This window comes from Lathamus discolor, chromosome 4, assembly GCF_037157495.1.
Source record: "Lathamus discolor isolate bLatDis1 chromosome 4, bLatDis1.hap1, whole genome shotgun sequence".
Classification (NCBI taxonomy): Eukaryota; Metazoa; Chordata; class Aves; order Psittaciformes; family Psittacidae; genus Lathamus; species Lathamus discolor.
The window spans coordinates 102,738,555-102,758,341 of record NC_088887.1 but is presented as its reverse complement, the minus strand read 5'-3'; the positions used below and the strand labels follow the sequence as shown (position 1 = coordinate 102,758,341).

At 38.4% G+C, this 19,787-nt stretch overlaps 1 protein-coding gene across 4 annotated transcripts in view; it reads right to left on the bottom strand.

Moving 5' to 3' along the window:
* Positions 1–566: 566 nt before the first annotated feature.
* ALG5 (ALG5 dolichyl-phosphate beta-glucosyltransferase) overlaps positions 567–19,787 on the bottom strand; it is a 24,350-nt gene continuing 5,129 nt past the window's right edge. For 3 of the 4 annotated variants that reach the window (XM_065678374.1, XM_065678375.1, XM_065678376.1), the window contains exons 6-10: positions 18,499–18,612; positions 17,190–17,249; positions 14,170–14,321; positions 2,920–3,005; positions 567–1,851 (exon numbers count right to left, since the gene is read on the bottom strand). In XM_065678374.1, coding sequence (XP_065534446.1) covers positions 1,739–1,851; positions 2,920–3,005; positions 14,170–14,321; positions 17,190–17,249; positions 18,499–18,612 — 525 coding nt within the window. In that variant the 3' untranslated portion in view covers positions 567–1,738. The remainder of the gene's footprint in view (positions 1,852–2,919; positions 3,006–14,169; positions 14,322–17,189; positions 17,250–18,498; positions 18,613–19,787) is intronic. The other variant, XM_065678377.1, reaches the window with a different exon arrangement.

Here is a 19,787-nt window from a genome sequence, read left to right as displayed (position 1 = left end):
GTCCAACATGCCAGCCCAGACTCTAAATGTCACTGTATCCTCAGTCCCAACTTGTTTTAGACAATTTCTGTCCTAAACCTATTCTTGTGGATTACTTGGCTTAGTGAGGCCCTTCAGCTTCCCCTTCCCTAGAAGCAACATTTCCTTTTTTCCACCCTTAACTAATCTGTCTCATTCCCCACTCCCTTGCTCCAGTCTTTGCTGAGTCTGTTGCTGTTCTACATCCATTCCTCATGCAGTCTCAGTACTTCCCATTTTCCATTTCACGCTCTGGCTTCCAATCTCAGCCCCAGATTGATTTCATTTTCTGTTTCTCCCCATTTCCCTCTATCCCAGTTTATTCCTTTTGTTTTTTCATCCCTGTTCTGCTTGTACTGAATGAATGTGTCGGACTACACTTTGCCAGGTGTCCCACAAGCTGTCTATCCCTGCTCTCAAAATATTTTTGGGCAGGTCAATGACTATCTCCAACAAATAGTTTAGACGTAGCAAGCCTGCTTTGAAAGGCAGCTGAGATGGGATGTGAACTAGGCAAGAGAATAAAGCCTGCAAAATCAAACTGGAGGTACTTCTTGATAATTTATTCCAATACTTCAATGCATAGAAAACTGAGGTAACCTTAACAGGAGCAGAACTCAATATTGCAGAAGGAATAAGAAAAATCACCAATGAAATCATATGTGAAAGTACAGCCATATGCCACTCATTCTTTAAATCTGTACAGATTTGTACATTTCTGAAAGACAGATTGGCTTAGTTTGTTGGCAATCCACAACTGTTTTGAAAGCACTATTGAACCCTGTCATACTCTTGTTACAGAATGTAACAGGGTATGACATTATGAAGAAAGGCTCAAGACCCCTTCCTCCCTCTCTGATCTCATTTGAAGTGTAAAAATGTCAGACTGGCACCGCTAGCACAGGCCCCCAGTGTACATTGGATCTCATTTTTGTGTGTTCTGAATTATCTTTTCATACCCTTTGCATTACAGATTTTTAGATGCCAGCGACTCCCAGCCTTGAACATACCATATTAATTAGTACATGTGATCAAAACATATTTATAGAAGACAACATTTTAACATGAAAAGTACTTTCTCTTGGACCTTCCACAGTCTGGAGATTATCCGCAGTTTGATTTCAGACAAACTATTTCAGCTTCAGACAAAAACATTTGGAATGTCAAGAGACTACTGAAAGTTCTTAGAACAGCCTTATGAACATTACTGTCCTAACTCAGTAAAACCCATTAATATTTCCCGTAACATTGAATCTAAACATTTCATCAGTGTGAACCATGATTGATAATTCCAAGTTGCAATATGGCCCTATATTTCCAGCTACTCTAGAAACAAATGGTTGTGGTCATTCACAACACAATATTGCACCATGTAGAACAGACTGCCTCATTTTAATATATGTAAGGAAATTCCAAATGTATGATGAGACAAAAGAAGATATATTTATTTGAGTGAATTTATAAGACATGTTAAAGCTACTATTTAATATTATAAAAACCTGATTACCAGATAAGAAAATATTTTTGGAAATGCTTTCTCTTCTCAAAACATGGTACAAATCTCCTGCTGACAACCTTATAAAACACATACGTGCTGCAAAAATGAAACATACAACAGGAGTAATGAAGAATTACCTCAGCTTTCATCACCACTTCACTTGATTGAAGCTGTTCTCATGTTCCATTAAGTATAATAATATATTTGGAAAATGTAAATAACCTAATTACATTTTCTTGTTTCAAGCTGCCAGGCACCAGTCATATATCGCAGTCGTATAAAAAGGAGATCCCTGCCCATCTGCAGCCAGCTCCAAAAGGGAACTAACTTAGAACCTGTGATTAATGAAGAAGAAAATCAGAAGGACGTTGTTAGAAAAAATGAGCATTGGCAAGAGACACATTTAAGTAGTCATGAACCTCTGCATTCTCAGCACATTCGGCCCCACAACCAAGACTTTAACATTAATAAAAATTTATATTGCAAAAGTTATTGCTTTGTACTAATTACATTATACCATAAATGGGAGATTCTAGTTTGCAAGCAGCACATTAATTCCATGTATGTCACAAGATGCATAGTTTTCTCTATGACAAAGCTTTGTTCAAGTGTATAGGAACGTGAACATCATTGATAATTAAGGATTTCTTAGCAACATTGGAGAAGAGGACTGCCATCAGTAATATGAATGTGCCAGTCTTCAGGCAAGGTAAGGAACCCACACTATGAAAGCAAGCCCTCCTCCATCTCTGCTAATCTTTGTATTACGTACAATATACATGTGGAACTGCATTGAAAGAAAGCATTTCTTTTCTAGTAAAGTCAGGTTAGGATATTCTCTACTTGCACTCTGCATTTGATGGAAGGGAGGAAGTGAGAAGAAGCAAAGCAGTATCTCTTAAACTGGCTTTGCTTATGAAGAAATATGTATGGAACTATACCTTCCAGTAACCCAGTAACAGAGACCTCCCTACAGGTCTGAAAGAACCTTCAGAAGAAGAGGCCTTAATAGGTGGGCTGAGAATTTTGGAAGCCAAGACATAGTGAAATGGAGTTGAATCAATGAACAGGATGGTCAGACTTCCGGCACAGTGTTTTACAGTTGCAGTGTTTTTCTTAACACATTATAGGAAGGGGACACACCAAAGCAGTGCTTTATCCTATCAGTAAAACTACCGACTTTTGTCTCCAGTGGGAGTGAGAAGTTTCTCTCTTGCTACCCCTTCAGCTACGCTTCCTGTACTGTGTCATAGCAAAAGGCTGGCAAGGACATGAAATTTAAAATTTGTATGGAAACGCAACTGTGTGTAATTAGAACTGGGTAAAATATGGGAAGACCCTTGGATATTTTATTCTGGACTGACACATAAGGAATCTTACAAGGATATAAATAATTTCCCTACCTTCAATTTCAGTCCAGTTGACAGCAACTTCTGCTATAGGTATTCTCAAGCGCTGAGCTATATAAAGAAGTTCCACATCAAATGCCCTGAAGGACACAAAATAGCAAATACAGTCACACTTATTTCCAGAAGAAAGATGGTGGCACTGTTAATTAAATCCCCAGCCTGATTTAAGGAGGTTGGTGTTCAGTTATGAAGCTGATACCAATGCTCTCCAGGTCAGATGCACATGAAAGGGAAATTAATTTCCCTGAGTGAATGGCTCAGAACATAGCCAGCATACAAACACCACCGTGTCCTGTTCTCAAAGGTCATGCTGTGCTCAGACCACTGCTCACTTTTCATTCTGCCACAATCATGATTTAAACATTTCCAAAGACAAAACAGCCAAATGTGCTCTGTCAATCTACATCTCTATCAAAGAGATGTCAATCTACATCTCATCAAAGGGGACAACTACCTGCTGTGGTTTTACACTGATCTGATGGATGCCCCCTGTACTTTCTAAGTCAAGAATAAAGGCAACAGCACAGATGTGAGAAATTATTTTTGTTATTTTGCATAACAGAACGTGAACAACAGTTGTTCTTCACCTGGTGACCATTTAATGTACAACACAGAAACCCTCAAGACCTGCCTTGGCACAGTTGTTTGCAGGTTGTGCAGCAAAATGAATTTGGAAAGTGGTCCTGCTTTAAGTCAGCTGCCCCTCCCTGCCCAGCTTGTCTAAAATAACACTTTAATTCTCTAATTGCTCTGCACAGAGAATTGTCTGTATGGTTCATTCTTGCAACTGCACACTCAAGTGGGCTTTCTGGATCTGAGACACTGAGGCTTTTGATATTATAACCATAGAATCACAGAACAGTTTAGGTTGGAAGTTACCTTAAAGATCATCCAGTTCCAACCCTCCTGAGACAGGCAGGGACACCTTCCACTAGACCAGGTTGCTCCAAGCCATGTCCAACCTGGCCTTGAACACTGCCAGGGATGGAGCAGCCACAGCTGCTCTGGGCAACCTGTCCCAGTGCCTCATCACCCTCATAGTGAATTATTTCTTCCTTATAGCTAATCTAAATCTCCCCTTTTCCAGTTTAAAGCCATTCCCCCTCGTCCTATCACTACCTGCTCTTATGAAAATTCCCGTCCAGATTTCCTGTAGGCTCCCTTTAGGTATTGATTGGAAGGCTGCTATAAGGTGTCCCCTGAGCCTCCTCTTCTCCAGGCTGAACAATCCCAAGTCTCTCAGCTTGTCTTCATAGGAGAGGTGCTCCAGCCCTGTATTCATCTCCATGGCCTCCCCTGAGCTTGCTCCAATAGGTCCATGGTCCTTCCCATATTGAGTGTTCCAGAGCTGAACACAGGTGGGGTCTCACAAGAGCAGAGTAGAGGGGCAGGATCACTTCTCTTGACCTGCTGGTCACGCTCCTTTTGATGCAACCCAGGAGACGGTTGGCTTTCTGGGCTGCAAGCACCCAGTACTTGGTCATATTGAACTTCTTGTCCATCAACACCCAAGTCCTTCACCCATGGCTGCCCTTAATCACTCCTCCGCCCCAGCCTGTATTTACACAAGGGATTGCCCTGACCCAGGTGCAGGACCTTGCATTTGGCCTTGTTAAACTTCATGAGGTTTTCCTCCCAGATGTCTCCAGGTCCCTCTGGATAGCATCCCTTTCCTCAGCATGTCGACCACGTCACACAGCTTGGTGTCGCTGGCAAACTTGCTGAGGGTGCCCTCAATCCCGCTTTCCATGTCACCGACAAAGATGTTGAACAGTGCTGGTCCCAACACCAACCCCTGAGGAATACCACTCTTCACTGATCTCCACTTGGACATTGAGCAGTTGACAGCAACTCTTTGATTGTGACCATCCAGACAATTCCTTATTCATTGAATAGTCTCTTCAGTTTAGAGAAAGGGCTGTTGAGTGGGACAATGTCAAATGCTTTGCACAAGTCCAGGTAGCTGATGTCAGTCACTCTTTGCCTATCCACCAGTGCTATGACTCCATCTTAGAAGGCCAGCAAACTTGTCAGGCACAATTTGCTCTTAGTGAAGCTATGTTGGCTGTCACCAGTCACCTCCTTAATTTTGCATGTGCCTTAGAGCTCAAATATGATGGAAAATGGTTTGGCAACTACATCTGCCAGTTCCCACTGATGTATCTTGTCAAGTCCCACAGACTTGGGCACCTTCAGGCTCCTTAGATGTTCTCAAACCCAACCTTCTCTTACAGTGAGAAGCACTTCATTCTCCCAGTCCCTTCCTTTGTGGTCTGTGACTCTACCAGTGTGGCTGGAGCACTTATCAAGACTGAGGTAAAAAAGTCACTCCTCCCAGGCGACCCGTCCTTGCTTCCTCTTCCTTTTTATGCTGGAGTTTGTCCAGGAGTTCCTTGTTCATCCATGCAGACATTCCAGCTTATTTGGCTGGCGTCCTCTTTGTTGGGATGCATCACTCCTGAGCTTGGAGGAGGTGATCGTTGAATATTAACCAGCTTTCCTGGGTCCCTCTTCCTTCTAGGGCTCTACCAAGCAGATCCCTGAGGAGGCCAAAGTCTGCTCTCCTGAAGCCCAGGGTAGTGAGCTTCCTGTGCTCCCTCCATGCTGCTCTAAGGATCTTGAACTCCATCATTTCATGGCCAGTGCAGCCAAGGCTGCCCTTGTGTCACTAGAAAAGTTACATTAGAAAAGTGTTTTGGCAACTACAGCTTGTAATGCCCATAAAGAAATCAGCATATGAAACTACCAGTAGCTAGTACTGCCAAGGGTGAATGCAAACCACAATTATAAAGATTCTGGTGATTTGAGTTAAATTTCTTAGATTTATTTATTCCTGAGTTTCCCCCCTACCTACCCTTGTAGTCTCCAAATGCCAGTAGGGGTCTTCTTGTTCCTTAAATGACATCTAGTAACAGGGATTTAAGCGAAACAGCTCCACATTCTCTTCCCCAACCCCTCCCAATAAAAAGTTTTTTAAAAATACTATTCTATATTGGAAAAAGCTGTCAATGGCCATCCACATCAGATTATTCGGAGTTTTTTCCCTAGGGGAGCAAACCTTGAAGTTTAAGGAATTGGAAACATTTTAATGTAGCTGTTGGTAAGGTTTCCATTTTGAAGTAAATGAAACAGATGCTCCAAACCCGCACACATAGGTCTTGAAAACACAGCTGCAAGGCAGTCAAGTACAATTCAACACTAGTCCACATCTTCTCTCAATAATATCATAATTTGAGAATCTGCTTAAATTCTTATTGTGAAGTCCAAGGCAATTTTCTTTTAAAATCAATAATAATTAAAAAAATAATAATGTTTTGCCACTGGAGAAAGTGTATGCGATAAATAATAACGTATTTGTTCATGCTTCAATGGCTGCTTGAATTCATGTTGTTGGTAATCCCATTTAACTCCACAGAAAGGGTAGAAAGGGACAAACAGGTGGTCAAGTGCAGGCAAAAAGACATACTTCAGCAGGTTGCTAGCCAAGTTCAGATGTTATTTCCCTCTACTTCTAGCCTCCTTTTAAGCAGTGCAGTGCATTTCTGCAAATAATTAATGAATGCAACAACAGAAGTCCACTCTGAAATGTGCACTTAGGTATGACACATACATGGAGGTTCCCACTGAAGTACAGACCACAGCACGCTGGCTTGCAAATGAAATCATTACCAAACATGCATCAACCTGAACTCGCACTGCGCGTTTATGTCACAGGACAGCACTGACATACCTCAGTGTTCTTTCTGCAAAGACAGCAGAAACAGAGGTTATCTACAGAGACTACAGTTGCTGTGGCTAGAGAACCACTTTGTAAACCTGTTTTTGATTGGGACACAGGTGTTTTAATTGTCACAAAAAAGTTACAGGAAGAAATGTGTTGGTTTTTTTTTTTTATCTCAGTGAACTGAATCTGCTCCAAGCAGCCTTGCCATTTCATGATTTTCTTTAAATGAGGGTTGAATACTGTTTTATTAATTATGCCATGGTCTCTTCTACTGAAGTCTTATTATTTATTTTTTCGCTGACATTTTACATTTGTAAGCCAAAACTCCCATGTATTCACCTCTGAATGTTTGTCTTGTGAATTAAGACTAAATCTAATTTTGTAATATTCACTACTTAACTGACTAAAAATCTTAATTGTCTGATGAATTATACTGTACGAGCTTCTCTAGAAATATTACTACAGAAAGTATTAGGCCAGTGAGCTAAAAGCTATTTGCAGCAATTCCTATGGACAACAAATTACTGGAATGTCAGCATATGCATCACAGCACAACAGCATTAAATAATCTGGTGAACTCCAGTGCTCAAAAGTAAAAGATTAAAGACACAGGAATTAATCAGGTTGAACACTAATACTGTTACATGTGGTTGTCCTTTGTGTAACAATGAACATATCCTGAAATTAAAAAAACCCTACTCAAAACTGAATGGAGAATAGCTTCTGTAGTATACTGCTGGGACATCTTGCTGCTTCCCCTGTTCCCCACCACTTTTCAGTACCCCTCATACGCATCCTAGAGCAGTTAATCAGGGAATATGGATTGCAGTGTACTCAATACACTGATGGTATTACCCATACTGAAAATCACCAGATCCAGCTGGTACAGAAGAACCATACAGACATTTCTATAGTTAGGATTTAAGCGTGGGTATCTAAGCTGGAGCCTACCGTAGAGGAGATCAAAGCAACATCAGTGGATGAGTTGGTGAGTGTAATACATGTGTATTGACATGAAGCCATTTGTGGCTAGTTAACATGTGACAACTGCTCTTAGAAGCAGCAGGGAATTATTCACATCACATACTTCACCGGATCCCGCTGCTAAGAGAGAAAGTAGGTGCCTCTAAGGAGGGAGCAGACAGCTTAGGATACCCAAGGTTGGCTCCAGCCTAAATGAATTCAGGCTCTAATCTAAGTATCCAAAGTTAGACAGTCAAACATACATGGTGTGACAGCTTCCCCATCTTCTTCTAATAGTGGCTCCATTATATGTTAATTAACACAAGCATGAAGTGTAAAATACAGAAAAACATCTTCATCTGTTTGTGTATGTGCTGAGGAGTGCTTCTGGTTAACTTACAATTTAAGATGATGCTGGCTAAAATTCAGTTGAACACCAAATTGGCAGGTGTTTAATTGAATTTAAACCTTTTAAACCAAATCCTTAAAATGCAAAATTATTCTGTATTTTAAAATTACAGTAAGACTTTTTTTAACACCAATTTTAAGTGTTTCAAATTTCAAAATCAGGCTTTCAGTTATACTGTTTTAACCGGAATTTAGAACTTTTCTGAACCCAGAATAAGTTGTTCCAGCAAATTCTCAATGGGCAGAGAAAACTTCCTATGGTCAAAGAGGTCCAACAATGAAATAAGATGTCAAGTGGGTTACACTGCCAGTACTGCTGTAGCTGTACTGGGGCTTTTGAAAGTCCACATATGTCTGCCAGAAGAAGAAGTTTTTACAAGACAAAACGGACATAGTTATAACAGCAAAACATTCTTGTGTTGATTAGACTTCATAAACAATTCTACTTGCCATGCACAAACCCAGGAAAAACAATTAATTCCACTGGCTGTGTTAGTCTAAAATGCCAAAGAATTGGAAAAGAAATCCCTGTAGCAATTTTAATGCTAAACTTTCTGTAATTTTTATATAAACACTACATATAGATATTAGCAACAAACATTAATTTTTTTATATTGAGCTTTTGAGTTTTAGATGTGAAACAGCATGGCTTGTTCAGTGCACAAGGCAATTTTTATAGTCAAAAGTAATAGCAACGATTTGATCTAATCAGTGATCTGCTGAGCTGCACAGTATCATTATAAATTGCCCCTTCAGAAAAGTACGTCAATCAAACTATGCTTTGAATCCCCCATCATCCTATCAATATCCCAGGTAGGAGAGTAAGTGCTGCTATGTCCAGCTCTCCTACGTAAGGAAAGGCATTTTTTGGCCAAAAGAAAATTTATGATTTTTTTGTTTGTTTGTTTGTTTGTTTGTTTTGGCAGAAGAAATCAATGAAAAAAAATAGGACAGGAATATTCTGCCAGTGAGAACATTTAATTCTCCACTTTTCCTCCTGTGCATTAAAATTTAACATTAACAGTTATATTTCTCAGGTCAAGACTGCAGAGGCAGAACCAGAACTTCTTTTGGAACCAGAAAGTGAGTAATTCCAACTGCCTCTATTACATTTTTAAGACATGCCTTTTAATCTTCTAAGTTTTAATTTAAAAAATGTGCTCCATCCATTTCTGAAAAATAGATTAGTGTTGTAATCAGATTCAGAACCTAAACCACAAAGCATATGCTCTCTGTTCAAAAGGTTCCTCTCATTTCAAACTAATGTCAGAACTTTGCTATTTAGAAAGTAAATTTCAGCAATGTTTGGTTTGTATTCATATATACCATATTCATACTCATATTCATATTCATATTCATACACAGCCAGCTCTCCAAAGAACCGTTAAAAAGACAACACAGTCACAAAAAAAACAAATCTAGTTTAGGATATAAGCATTACTTCTTAGTATCAAATACATAAATAGCTTGCAGTATCTATTAATTTTCAAATGCTTTATAAACTTTACTAGATTAACAAAACATTATAGGAAATCTCTCTCTCTCTTTAAAAAGGGTGACATAACCCTGATCACCATAATGATGAAACAGTGGTTTTGGTCTGTATTTCAGTTTGCTTTTAAGATTTCCTAAATATAAGCATCTATAAATAAAACTCAGAACAGCAAGAAGAAAATTGTGGTCTGTTTTCCAGTATTTTTAACATTAAAGAGGTGATATCCGTTAGAGGAGCCATCCAGTACCTAAAAGGTGTCTGCAAAAAATCTGGAGAGGGACTTTTTACAAGGCCATGTAGAGACGGAACAAGGGGGAATGGCTTTAAACTGAAAAAGGGTAATTTAGATTAGATATTAGGAAGAAATTCTTTACTGTGAGTGCTGAGACATTGAGACAGACTGTGCTCCTCACACTTGCTCTTTGACTGAAGTATGTTATTAGTCTGCTTAGAGACATACAAATAAAAATACAATTTCTTGAATTTGTATTGATCTGCCTTTTGGAGCAGTAGCAGCAATATCCAGCACTTAAGGCAGTCTCCTATTGTCCAATGCTAGTTTAGCACTTATGTATGTGTGCCTATGTATGCACTTATGTATGCCTTATGTATGTGCTAAGTATGCTCTTATGTATGCCTAGGTACTCTGGGATTCCTTTATCCAAAGGGAAGAGTTCTCTGGGCTTTTTGTCTACAGAAACAGTGCTGCCTAGACAACTCGGAAACCGAGCTGCCTTTGATACAGAATTGCTTCAGTAGTTTTTTTTCTAACTCAGTACCTCCAGGATTTACTGAATAGTTTATCCCTCTGATGCAGCTGAGGTACCAGCAACCCAGCACATTTTTTCCTATGTATTGCTTCACTATGTGTTAAATTTACACTGCTGAACTTCAGTCATTTACAGTGGATACACCTGTGTACAAATTATCTACAGTACCTTTACAGTCAAGGGCAGGAAACGGGCATTTGTAGGCTGCAATTCATCTGGTGTATTTTAGAAGCCTGTATTAGGATGAAATTAATTGTACTCTAAAACTGTCCCTTCTGTTGGTCTAAGAAGGGAGACCAGATGACAAGTAGAGGCTCTTCAGGTGTGATAAAGCAAATCCTGTCTATTGTGTATGCATATTCGTATCCTAACTGAGCAGTAAGGTAAACAGTTCAGGGAAAGAATTATTAGATCGCCAATTTTATAGTCATTTTATATCACATTATGCGTAAATATGTTACATATTAACTAGTCTAAATATTTATTATGTCCTCACATAAGAATTCACTTTCTACTGTAGTACCTCAAAAAATCCGAGTCTGACAGAACCTGAGCAGACAGGACAGACGAGGCTTCTGCAAAAAACAAATTGTGTTCATTTTCTTCAACAACTCACCACACGTTCTGCTTCAGCACCAGGGGAGCCCTCCACAGAGTCAGTGACTAGGGTGCTGGCTCTCAGATGGCTTTTATTCTATTAAATGCTGCTTGTTTGTTGAATATTCTCCATCACTCTCCTCCAGTATTACTAGAATGTCTAAGCACTGACCATACTGAACTGAACTCTTTCAATACCTAACAGAGCTGCACTTCACTAGTGGGATTTTAGGATTCAGAAAGAATTAAGTAATTTCTTCAATGTCAAACAGCCCTAATGCAGAGGCAGTAATAAACCCAGACTTCTGAGCATCCTATCCAGCATCAAGATGGTGGTTCCTCTGCTGTTGGTCTCAGTATCAGTGTGTTGTACTGTGACCCATTAGGGACTCCCCATTGCTTCAGGTTAGCAGAAATACAATACTGACTACTATTTCCTCCCCTTACATCTTCACACTCATACAGAACCTCCATGGCACAATGTCTATTTTTGTTTTTACATTTTATGCAATTGTAAGATATCAGGGCCCACTTTTGCTTAAAATAAAAAGCTTTCAGTATTGGGCTGTTTCAGATTCTTACATTATTACACACACAGGAATCCAATGTATGGTTTTATGGGATGAATGTTTGATATCCCTTTGTAACTTCCAACTGCAGTTATCCCAACTGTGTGTCCAACATAGACATTTCAATCACTATTACTGTTTCCTTTGAAATACCCACTTTCCCCACACACTTACACTTCCCCATATCCCATTTTATTTGCAGATCTTATAAATATTAACTGGAAAAGGAACAGTACTCTGTTTCGTGCACTGACACTTTGTTATCTTCCAGTTACACATGATAAATGGCTGGTTGTGAAGCTGACAAGTAACTTTGAATCCTTATTGTAGTTTTCTCTTTTAGCAGTGGCAATAATTGGAGTTTCTCTCCTTCATGGAGGTTTCAGTTTCCATGAAACTTGCCAGAGGTTTTGATCTCAAAATGTCTACTATTCCTTTGGATTTGGTTTTAATTAGCCAGTAAGTATGAAAATGAAGGCAGGGAAGCACAGAGACTGTTGAAGGACAGATGAGGATAAAACCAGACAATATATTGCCCACTTTGGCAGAAAAAATGAAACCAACTTCAAACCAAACCAAACCAAAACTATTGTTGTTTTAGGCAAATTTGTGACTTGGAAGTATCTGAAGAGCTGTTTATTGGAAGCACTTGAGTTATTCTTTTTTTGACCAACAAAGCAAACATTCTTCATCACTAACCAGTACATTTCAGATATATAAGAAAACACTCAGGGTTAGTTTATGGATTACAGTAAATAAAAGATCAAGAAGAGAAGGCTCATTTTATAGCAGCACATATAAGCACAATGAATTAATATACCAAGACGTGCTGATAATATTTCATACCTGCAATGTAATTACTATAAGTTAGCAATATCCTTTTTCATTGGCTTTATTCCTGGATAATGGGGTACAGAACTATTATTTTTATTGTTTCATTCTTTTAGAGAATCCGAGTGACAGACGAAAGCTTGTGAAGATTTTTTTTAATAAAAACCCTGAATATTTCACATAATATGTCTGACCAATTAAGTGCAATTATAATAAAAATCTTCAGTTTACAACAGAGTAAGACTGAAGGCTGCATTTTTACAGATTAAACTTATTACCCTCATTCATTTCTTTCAGTATTTCTTCTTGAAGCACTTAATTTATAAAGCCAAATTAAATAGGATAATTCTGAGATGTGCAGTTTTGGGCCTCGCATACATGTTTAACCACATATTCAGAAAACCCCTGTATATGAATATTACAGAACTTTACAGATCAAGTTTGGTGTTGGAGGTAGCAGCACAAATCATACATCTGGCTCAGCTATAGTTTCTTTTAGGGCAATAAGCAAACCACCCAGCTAGGAAAGTGTTTTTCCAAAAGCTGACAGCTCACAATTCCAGGTTCAGCTCAACAGAAGCTTGACATTCAGCACCAGATTCATGTGCCCAAACACTACCTTTGCAGTCCCACTCTGAAGAAGCAGTATAGCTCAACTGTCACTGCCAAAGCTCAGCCTAAAACTGGATGTATTGGAATTGACTAGGACTACAGGATTACACACATTTTTGTATGAGAACTTTGTTCAGTCATTCTGTTCTCTGTCAGCAAGCAGTAGCCCATGACAGATTTTCTTGGATGAAGACAATAGTTTGAAAAGATTTAATTAAGCTTAATTAAGACAGTCTTTCTATAAACAGTTGTGGTGCAGGAAACTTAATTATGGTATTTGTGTGGAAACAGTGTTTCAGTCCCATAAAAGTAGTCACAACTGTATCACTCTCTAAAGGGAACTGTTCTATCTAAATTACAATGAAAGAGAGCTCTAAAGTAATTCAAAGACCATACATCATTTTCTACTGTCCTTTATTAATGAGCTCTATCAATAGTCCTCTCATGAAATAGTCTAGTAATAAAAAATGCAAAATAGTAGGCATTTCCTTTCACTTTGAGCCTTCAGCAATTAGAAGCTTCTTATTAGATATGGGTTTTAGGTACCATGTTTTGGTTAAGCAGTACTGAATTGTAATGCATAAAAACAGACTAATAAGTTTTGAACTTTTCATATCATAGTAAAAGCTTCTCTCCATTTTTTACTCTGCTTGCATGGCTCACATCTGAAAAGGAGAGAGGATGCTCAGAAACAGAGAGTGGATTACAACATAATCAAAAATTGCTTGTCTGGAGTTTCTTTTAGAGGTGATGACAGAAGAGTTACATTGTTTTTAATCCCCTCTCCTAACCAATTATCAGTTGCTCTGATAAAGCAAAACCAAAATGTCCACTTGGTATTACGTAGCTCTTTCGATACCACATGCCAAAGAAAAAAGAACTTGCAAGGAGTCAATTATTGCCACCCAAAAGCGCACCAATGGAGTATTCTTTCAGCTTACGCTGGATACTATTTTAAAGTTGACTTAGTAAGCCCATCTGTTCCCTTTCTCCTTATCACAGTAAGAAGAAAGAATAAAACTAAATACCCAACTATTTCCTAAAGTGTCTCTTAATGACAAAATAGAATTCCTAGCAATTACCAGGATATTTTAACATATGAAATCTAAATTGGCACGCAAGTACTATAACTGGTTAAACTGAGCAGCTTGGATTTATACACAGACATCACATACTTCCTAGTAGCTTCAATAGTAAAATTACTTTTTCAAAAATATGGTAAATTGGAAAAATTTGGTAAATATGGAAAAAACAACAGAAAAAGGAAGAATTTACCAGCGTTCTATATGAAGCGTTGAGAAAGTCCGTAAGGCAGCTTCTCTGGTCAGAAGTTTAAATCCACACTGCGTGTCCCTGATCTTTTTGACACAGAGAAACCATACAAGGAAGTGGAACCCATACATCAGAATAGTTCGAAAGTAAGAGCGCTGTGGACAAAAGGTGAGAAGTCAGATGGTTGCATTTAGGTGATGAGTGAAGTATTTGTGCAAGACTGGCTTACAGGACAATAACTCTGTTTTGTGATAGCTTTCAAAGTTTGTAGATGTTTTTTGTTTTGAACTGGAGTGAAACCAGAATTTTTCAACTGTTGCAGTGAAACAAAATTACAGCTTGAAAAGGAAAGACTTGCTAGTCAAGTGCATGGTTAGTACTCTGGCTTAGGATATGAAAAGTCCAAGTTCTTTTTTGTTGTTTTCCCTAGTTCAGTGCAGCTTTCTCTTCTGGATAACACTTTACCAAGTGGAGTAGGAACCTGCAGCTGGATTTCAATTACTTAGTGGGACAGCCATGGTATCTTCTGTATGATTCTCTGGGAATTCCCCCAGTAAGAGTGAAGGAGGAGGGGGAATGGCACGCTATATTCTCTACTCCACTGGACATTTACAAGCTGTTTTTCCTCCTCTGTCTAGTCCTTTTCCTAAAAATCGGTTGAACAGGTCCAACAAATTCAGAAGTTACCAGGACAAATCGACAATGGAGAACAAGCCAGCAGGACTGCTATTCCTAAGAATACAAACTAGAAAGGTTCCAGCTGCTACTTTGACACAAAAGTAATAATAAACCCAGGTTTCATAATACTAAAAAAACAGCAAGCAGGACCATCTCTTCTTGTTTGCCACCCACTTCTTTCATTCAAGACTGAATGATCTCCAGAGTTTGCACATATTGTGTTAAGGCACTTTAGGGAATGCAGTAAGAATGAACTTTTTTGTGCAGTATACGATGGCCCAAGTCAGTAACAGGACTGAAGTAACAGCTGCTGTGCAAGACCATTTATATTTCCAGCAATGTTACACAGTCGTCTCTTTCTTTGTTTTGCTTTCACAAATATATTTTATGTTCCTGGTATATGTTCTCCCAGCCTACTCTTTGGTTATACTTTTGTTTCTGACATAATAGTCATAACTTGTGCTTCTCAAAAGACACTGTAGCCCTAGGTTTATGATGGGTCTGGTGTGGATTCTTTGGCTCTTTTGGTGAAGGTGAACCAGGTTGTGACCAAGAACACAAGGCTACTAGACCCAAAAGTGAAGCTCTAAGAGGCTGCATGACTGTCAGCCAGTGAAACTGTGCACTTACTCCACAAAGAAATGTTCCTGGATTATGTTTATCACTCTCATGACTTTATGCATGTCATACTATGGGTTTCTTAAACTACATTACCAACTCCAGAGGCAGAACACAATTCCTGATCTCGAGACTGAATTTAAGGTTTAAATTCTTGTCTTAAAAAATCCCATAGAGCTGCTTATCAGAGCTTCATTCTACTATTTCAGATGCCACTAAGCCCAGAGAGAAATCCCAGCTTCTCAAAGATTGTTCTGCAAATTTTTTTATACCTACTACACTACACAACAGTCTCTTCCCAATGTAGTAAATGCAGTCTTTCCTTTTCAGTCAAGGGACAGATGGGTGATAAAATGAAATAGGCTACAACTGGCGATTCCTTTATCAGAAAGTCAGAAATGTGGGAAGGAACAGGAAGCAAAGGATGGACACATCCTAAAATTTGTACTTTTGCATTAAAAAATAAAGTCTTGTTCCAATTCCTCTCCTTCATGTATCAAGACCTTCAAACATGAAAAGACACAGGACTGCACTAAAGAAAGTTTATCTATATTCAGTACCTGACCACAGAATGAAGCATTTTTTTCTGGGCTCAAATTCATCAGCTACATGATCATCCTGAGTAGCAATATTTCCAGGATACACTGCCTACATAGGTAACAAGTAACTGCAAATGGTATATTCTGTGCTATAAGCAGGCAAATACCATGTCAAAGATTTACCCTAATTTCTAATAATGATGAAGGTTTTGGATTTTTTTGTTTTGTTTGGACACTAACATACCCACAGCAGTGTTTACAAGAACTCTTTCCAGTGAACCACTCCAATATTACCTGATAAACCAGAAGAAAGAAATTAAAGATCTACAAGGGGCTGAACATTACCAGCGTAACTTCTTTTGAACTTTTGGAACTATTTTAGTAGTTGTGTACCTATTTTAGAATCATTTCAAGTATTAAACATCAGTATAAACAAAGCTTACTCTTGAGAACATTCAACATGATGAACACATCCAATGATGCTGAAAAAATGAGTCCAGCAATGCATCTGCTGCAATACAAGTTCCATGCCTGTGCTTTGTCAACTACTGTCTGCCAAGACATCAGAAACCCAGATGCAAGATAAGACTGTGAGCCTATACACCAGTGTTTATTCCACAAGAGTCACATATAGAACAGTGCTGCCTGTGTGTTCAAAACTCAAAAATTTTACCATGAGCAATATGGAAAAAAATACAGCACTTGCCCACGAACTGAGAGACTCTTCAAACAGTTTGTTGCTAATTGGCCCTTACTCATTTGAAACAGGTTTCAGGATCTGCAGGTTAAGCTCTTGCACTGGAAGGGGATCAATAAAAGTGAGCTTATCAGTTGCATTCCACTCCAGCCCCAGTACTGGTTACCAGCTAACAATTCTGTCAGGGATTAGAAGCTCTGTTTGTAAGATGTTCTGAACTAGGAAAATTCAATCCATAAATTGGAGCACTAACCCAAAGCAGTTCAAAGTGCCTAGAAACCCAGGCACATATAGAGGCATACACATCCTATGTATATGATGGAGCACATGCTACACTTATGAAAATTATAAAAAAACTTACGAAAAGCTTTTCCTATTTTTTAGCTTCCATTCTTTTACAAATATTGATTATTTAATTGTAAAATATGCAGGACAGCATCAAATAATGGAAGTATTTGAGTATTAGTACACAGCAGGAAATGGAAACAAACCTTTGCTACTGAGTCCTTCTCCAGGTGAGCTCTAGAGCCACAGGAAATAGCCATTTCATTCTGCACACAAATACAAATTACAGAGTTATTATTTAAACTAACATTTTCTGAATCAGTGGAATCTTGTGTTGAGAACTGTATAATAAAAAACTTCAAAGCAGTATCCTTTTCTGTCTCCTGTAGCTGCACTTTTTCTACTGCTAGTTTCTGCGGCTAAAATCAGTCTTTTCTACAATTAAACAGATCATCTAAAATTTATTACATTTTGCATATGCTGGATAGAGATTGCTGCAATTTATTCAGGTCTGGTTTAGCTTACATTGTTCCTCTGAGGTATGCATACCGTAAATGTGTTAAAAAGCACAGATAAGCATTTAGCATTCCTAGGCACTTAGTGTTATAATAGGCATTCCCTAAATATTGTACTGTGGCACCGATAGTAGAATAAACTACTTGGTGCACTGATGTACCTTCACACAAATAAAATGCCACCATCTGAAATTAATCAAAAGATGTAATCAAAATGAAAGGTTTAATATTATTCTCACGCTGTTGCTTCTCACATGAAATATCTTCAATCTGGTATACTTGAGAGCGCGGGACATGCTGCAGAAGCAACAACTGCAGCCGTCGCTTTGGTAGCAGACAGCATCAGCCAAACACCGCCGCCCGGTGGCTACCGCACTTCTGGTCCTGCACTCGCAGAGCACGAAGCATTCCCAAGCCTCGGGAAACTAGCTACAAGTACCTCACTCATCTGCATTTAAGCAGAAAATAAACCTCATCTCTTTCAAGTCAAGTACCCGAAGGAGAATGACGATGCAGGGAGGAGCTCTTGTTCTACAGGTTTTTGAATTTTGATTTACAATAAAAGTTTTCCAAATACCGTCATTAAACTAACAACTTTGAGAACCTCTAAAGCAGGGTGAAATTAAGATGCATCCTTAAAGGTATACAGGATGACATCAAATAAAAGGAAAATACAAAACAGTTAACAAAGAAAAAATTGATTTTTAACTGAATAGGCAACATACGGTATTTATACAGAGTAGAACAACTTCAAAGGAAGAATGGTCAATAGAACATTATGTACTGCATTGAAACAGGCAGAGTGTATGCAAAAGAGGTAAGAATTCTGGCAAACCCACCTTCTGACAGCCTATTCTTGCAGCTTCTAGGCCTACACCTTGGTTTCCAGACTTATATCTACCTCTTCAACCAGATCTCAAAAATCTCAAGCTGAAGAGAATTAGAAAACTCAATCTGAATGCATATGCATTAAAATAAAACCATGAGAATTTATACTCACAGGCCATGGCTGAAGATTATTTAGACCTTCTTCTACTTTTTCAATATCTGCAAATTTTGTAGCTCCATCTGCATCAACCATAAGAATATTTTTCCCCCGAGAACTAAAGACACCCTGCAGTCAAAATAATCAATAAATATCAACACCTTTGAAATTACTATTTATTTTAAGCTAGCTACAAGACACTCCCAAAAACCTAATGAAGTAACTAGAACAGTGGTATCTCAAAGATTCAACACAACATGTTAATATTCTGCTATTGACAACAACTTAACAATTAATATTGTAATAAGGACTGCACACTGAGTATGGTGCCACAGCCACAGAATGCATGAAAATGAAAGGTTAACAATTCCTTCTCCAGAGAAGCTTGCAAACTAAAAGCTTTATAAACCAAAATCCCAAGAGACAACAAGTTGCTAGAGTCAGCTACACAGGGGAGCACAAAGCAGCAGTGATTAGCAGCTGCCACAGCCTTTGGTAGTGTTACTTTGTCATTTGGAAAGGAGGATGCAGTGATATTTTTTCGTAACACTGTTTCAAGAGCATTCAAGAGATAAACTTAAATTAGGTGTGAGTAGTAAGCCTTAAGTCACAGCACCACTGCAAAGTGTTTGTGATGCACAGGTCTCAGCTTGTTTTGCCATATTCTTGGTCAGACATCTTTGCCAATTTTTGAAGATGTCCAGACAGGAAAACAATTAGCAGTGGGTTTGACAAAAGGACTGCTGGAACCAAGCATGTGTGACTTTAGAAGAACCTGTCAAGGAAGCAGTAGTATATACATCCACCTCACACTCTGTAGTGCAAAAATGTATCACATAGAGAATCTTTCTCCTTCTCTTAGGAATAATTTGGTAATTACATCCCTTACAAAAGCTCCATACATTTGAATTTAATGTTCTCTTCATTTGCTATAGTTAATAAATGTGTTTAATAAAAAAATAATTTAAATTGACTTATTAAGGATAGAGCTTAAAAGATAGTCACTGACAACCCATAAATGACACAACAATTTTTCATAAAAATTAGATGTCATTCATCTTAGGAAAAAAAATATTCCTTCTAAATGTGAAACAGCTATTTCATTTTTATAACATGATGATTTTATAATAAAATGTATGTGAAAATTAGTATGTGAAAACATAAATGGTGCTGGTTTTACTACTAAATGCAGGTGATACCAGTGGGCTCCAGTGAACAAAAAACTTTGCTGCATGAGATTGTTTGTTTGTTTGTTAGCCATTTTTAAAACCACAGGCATGCATGATGTGGAAATCAATGTTTAC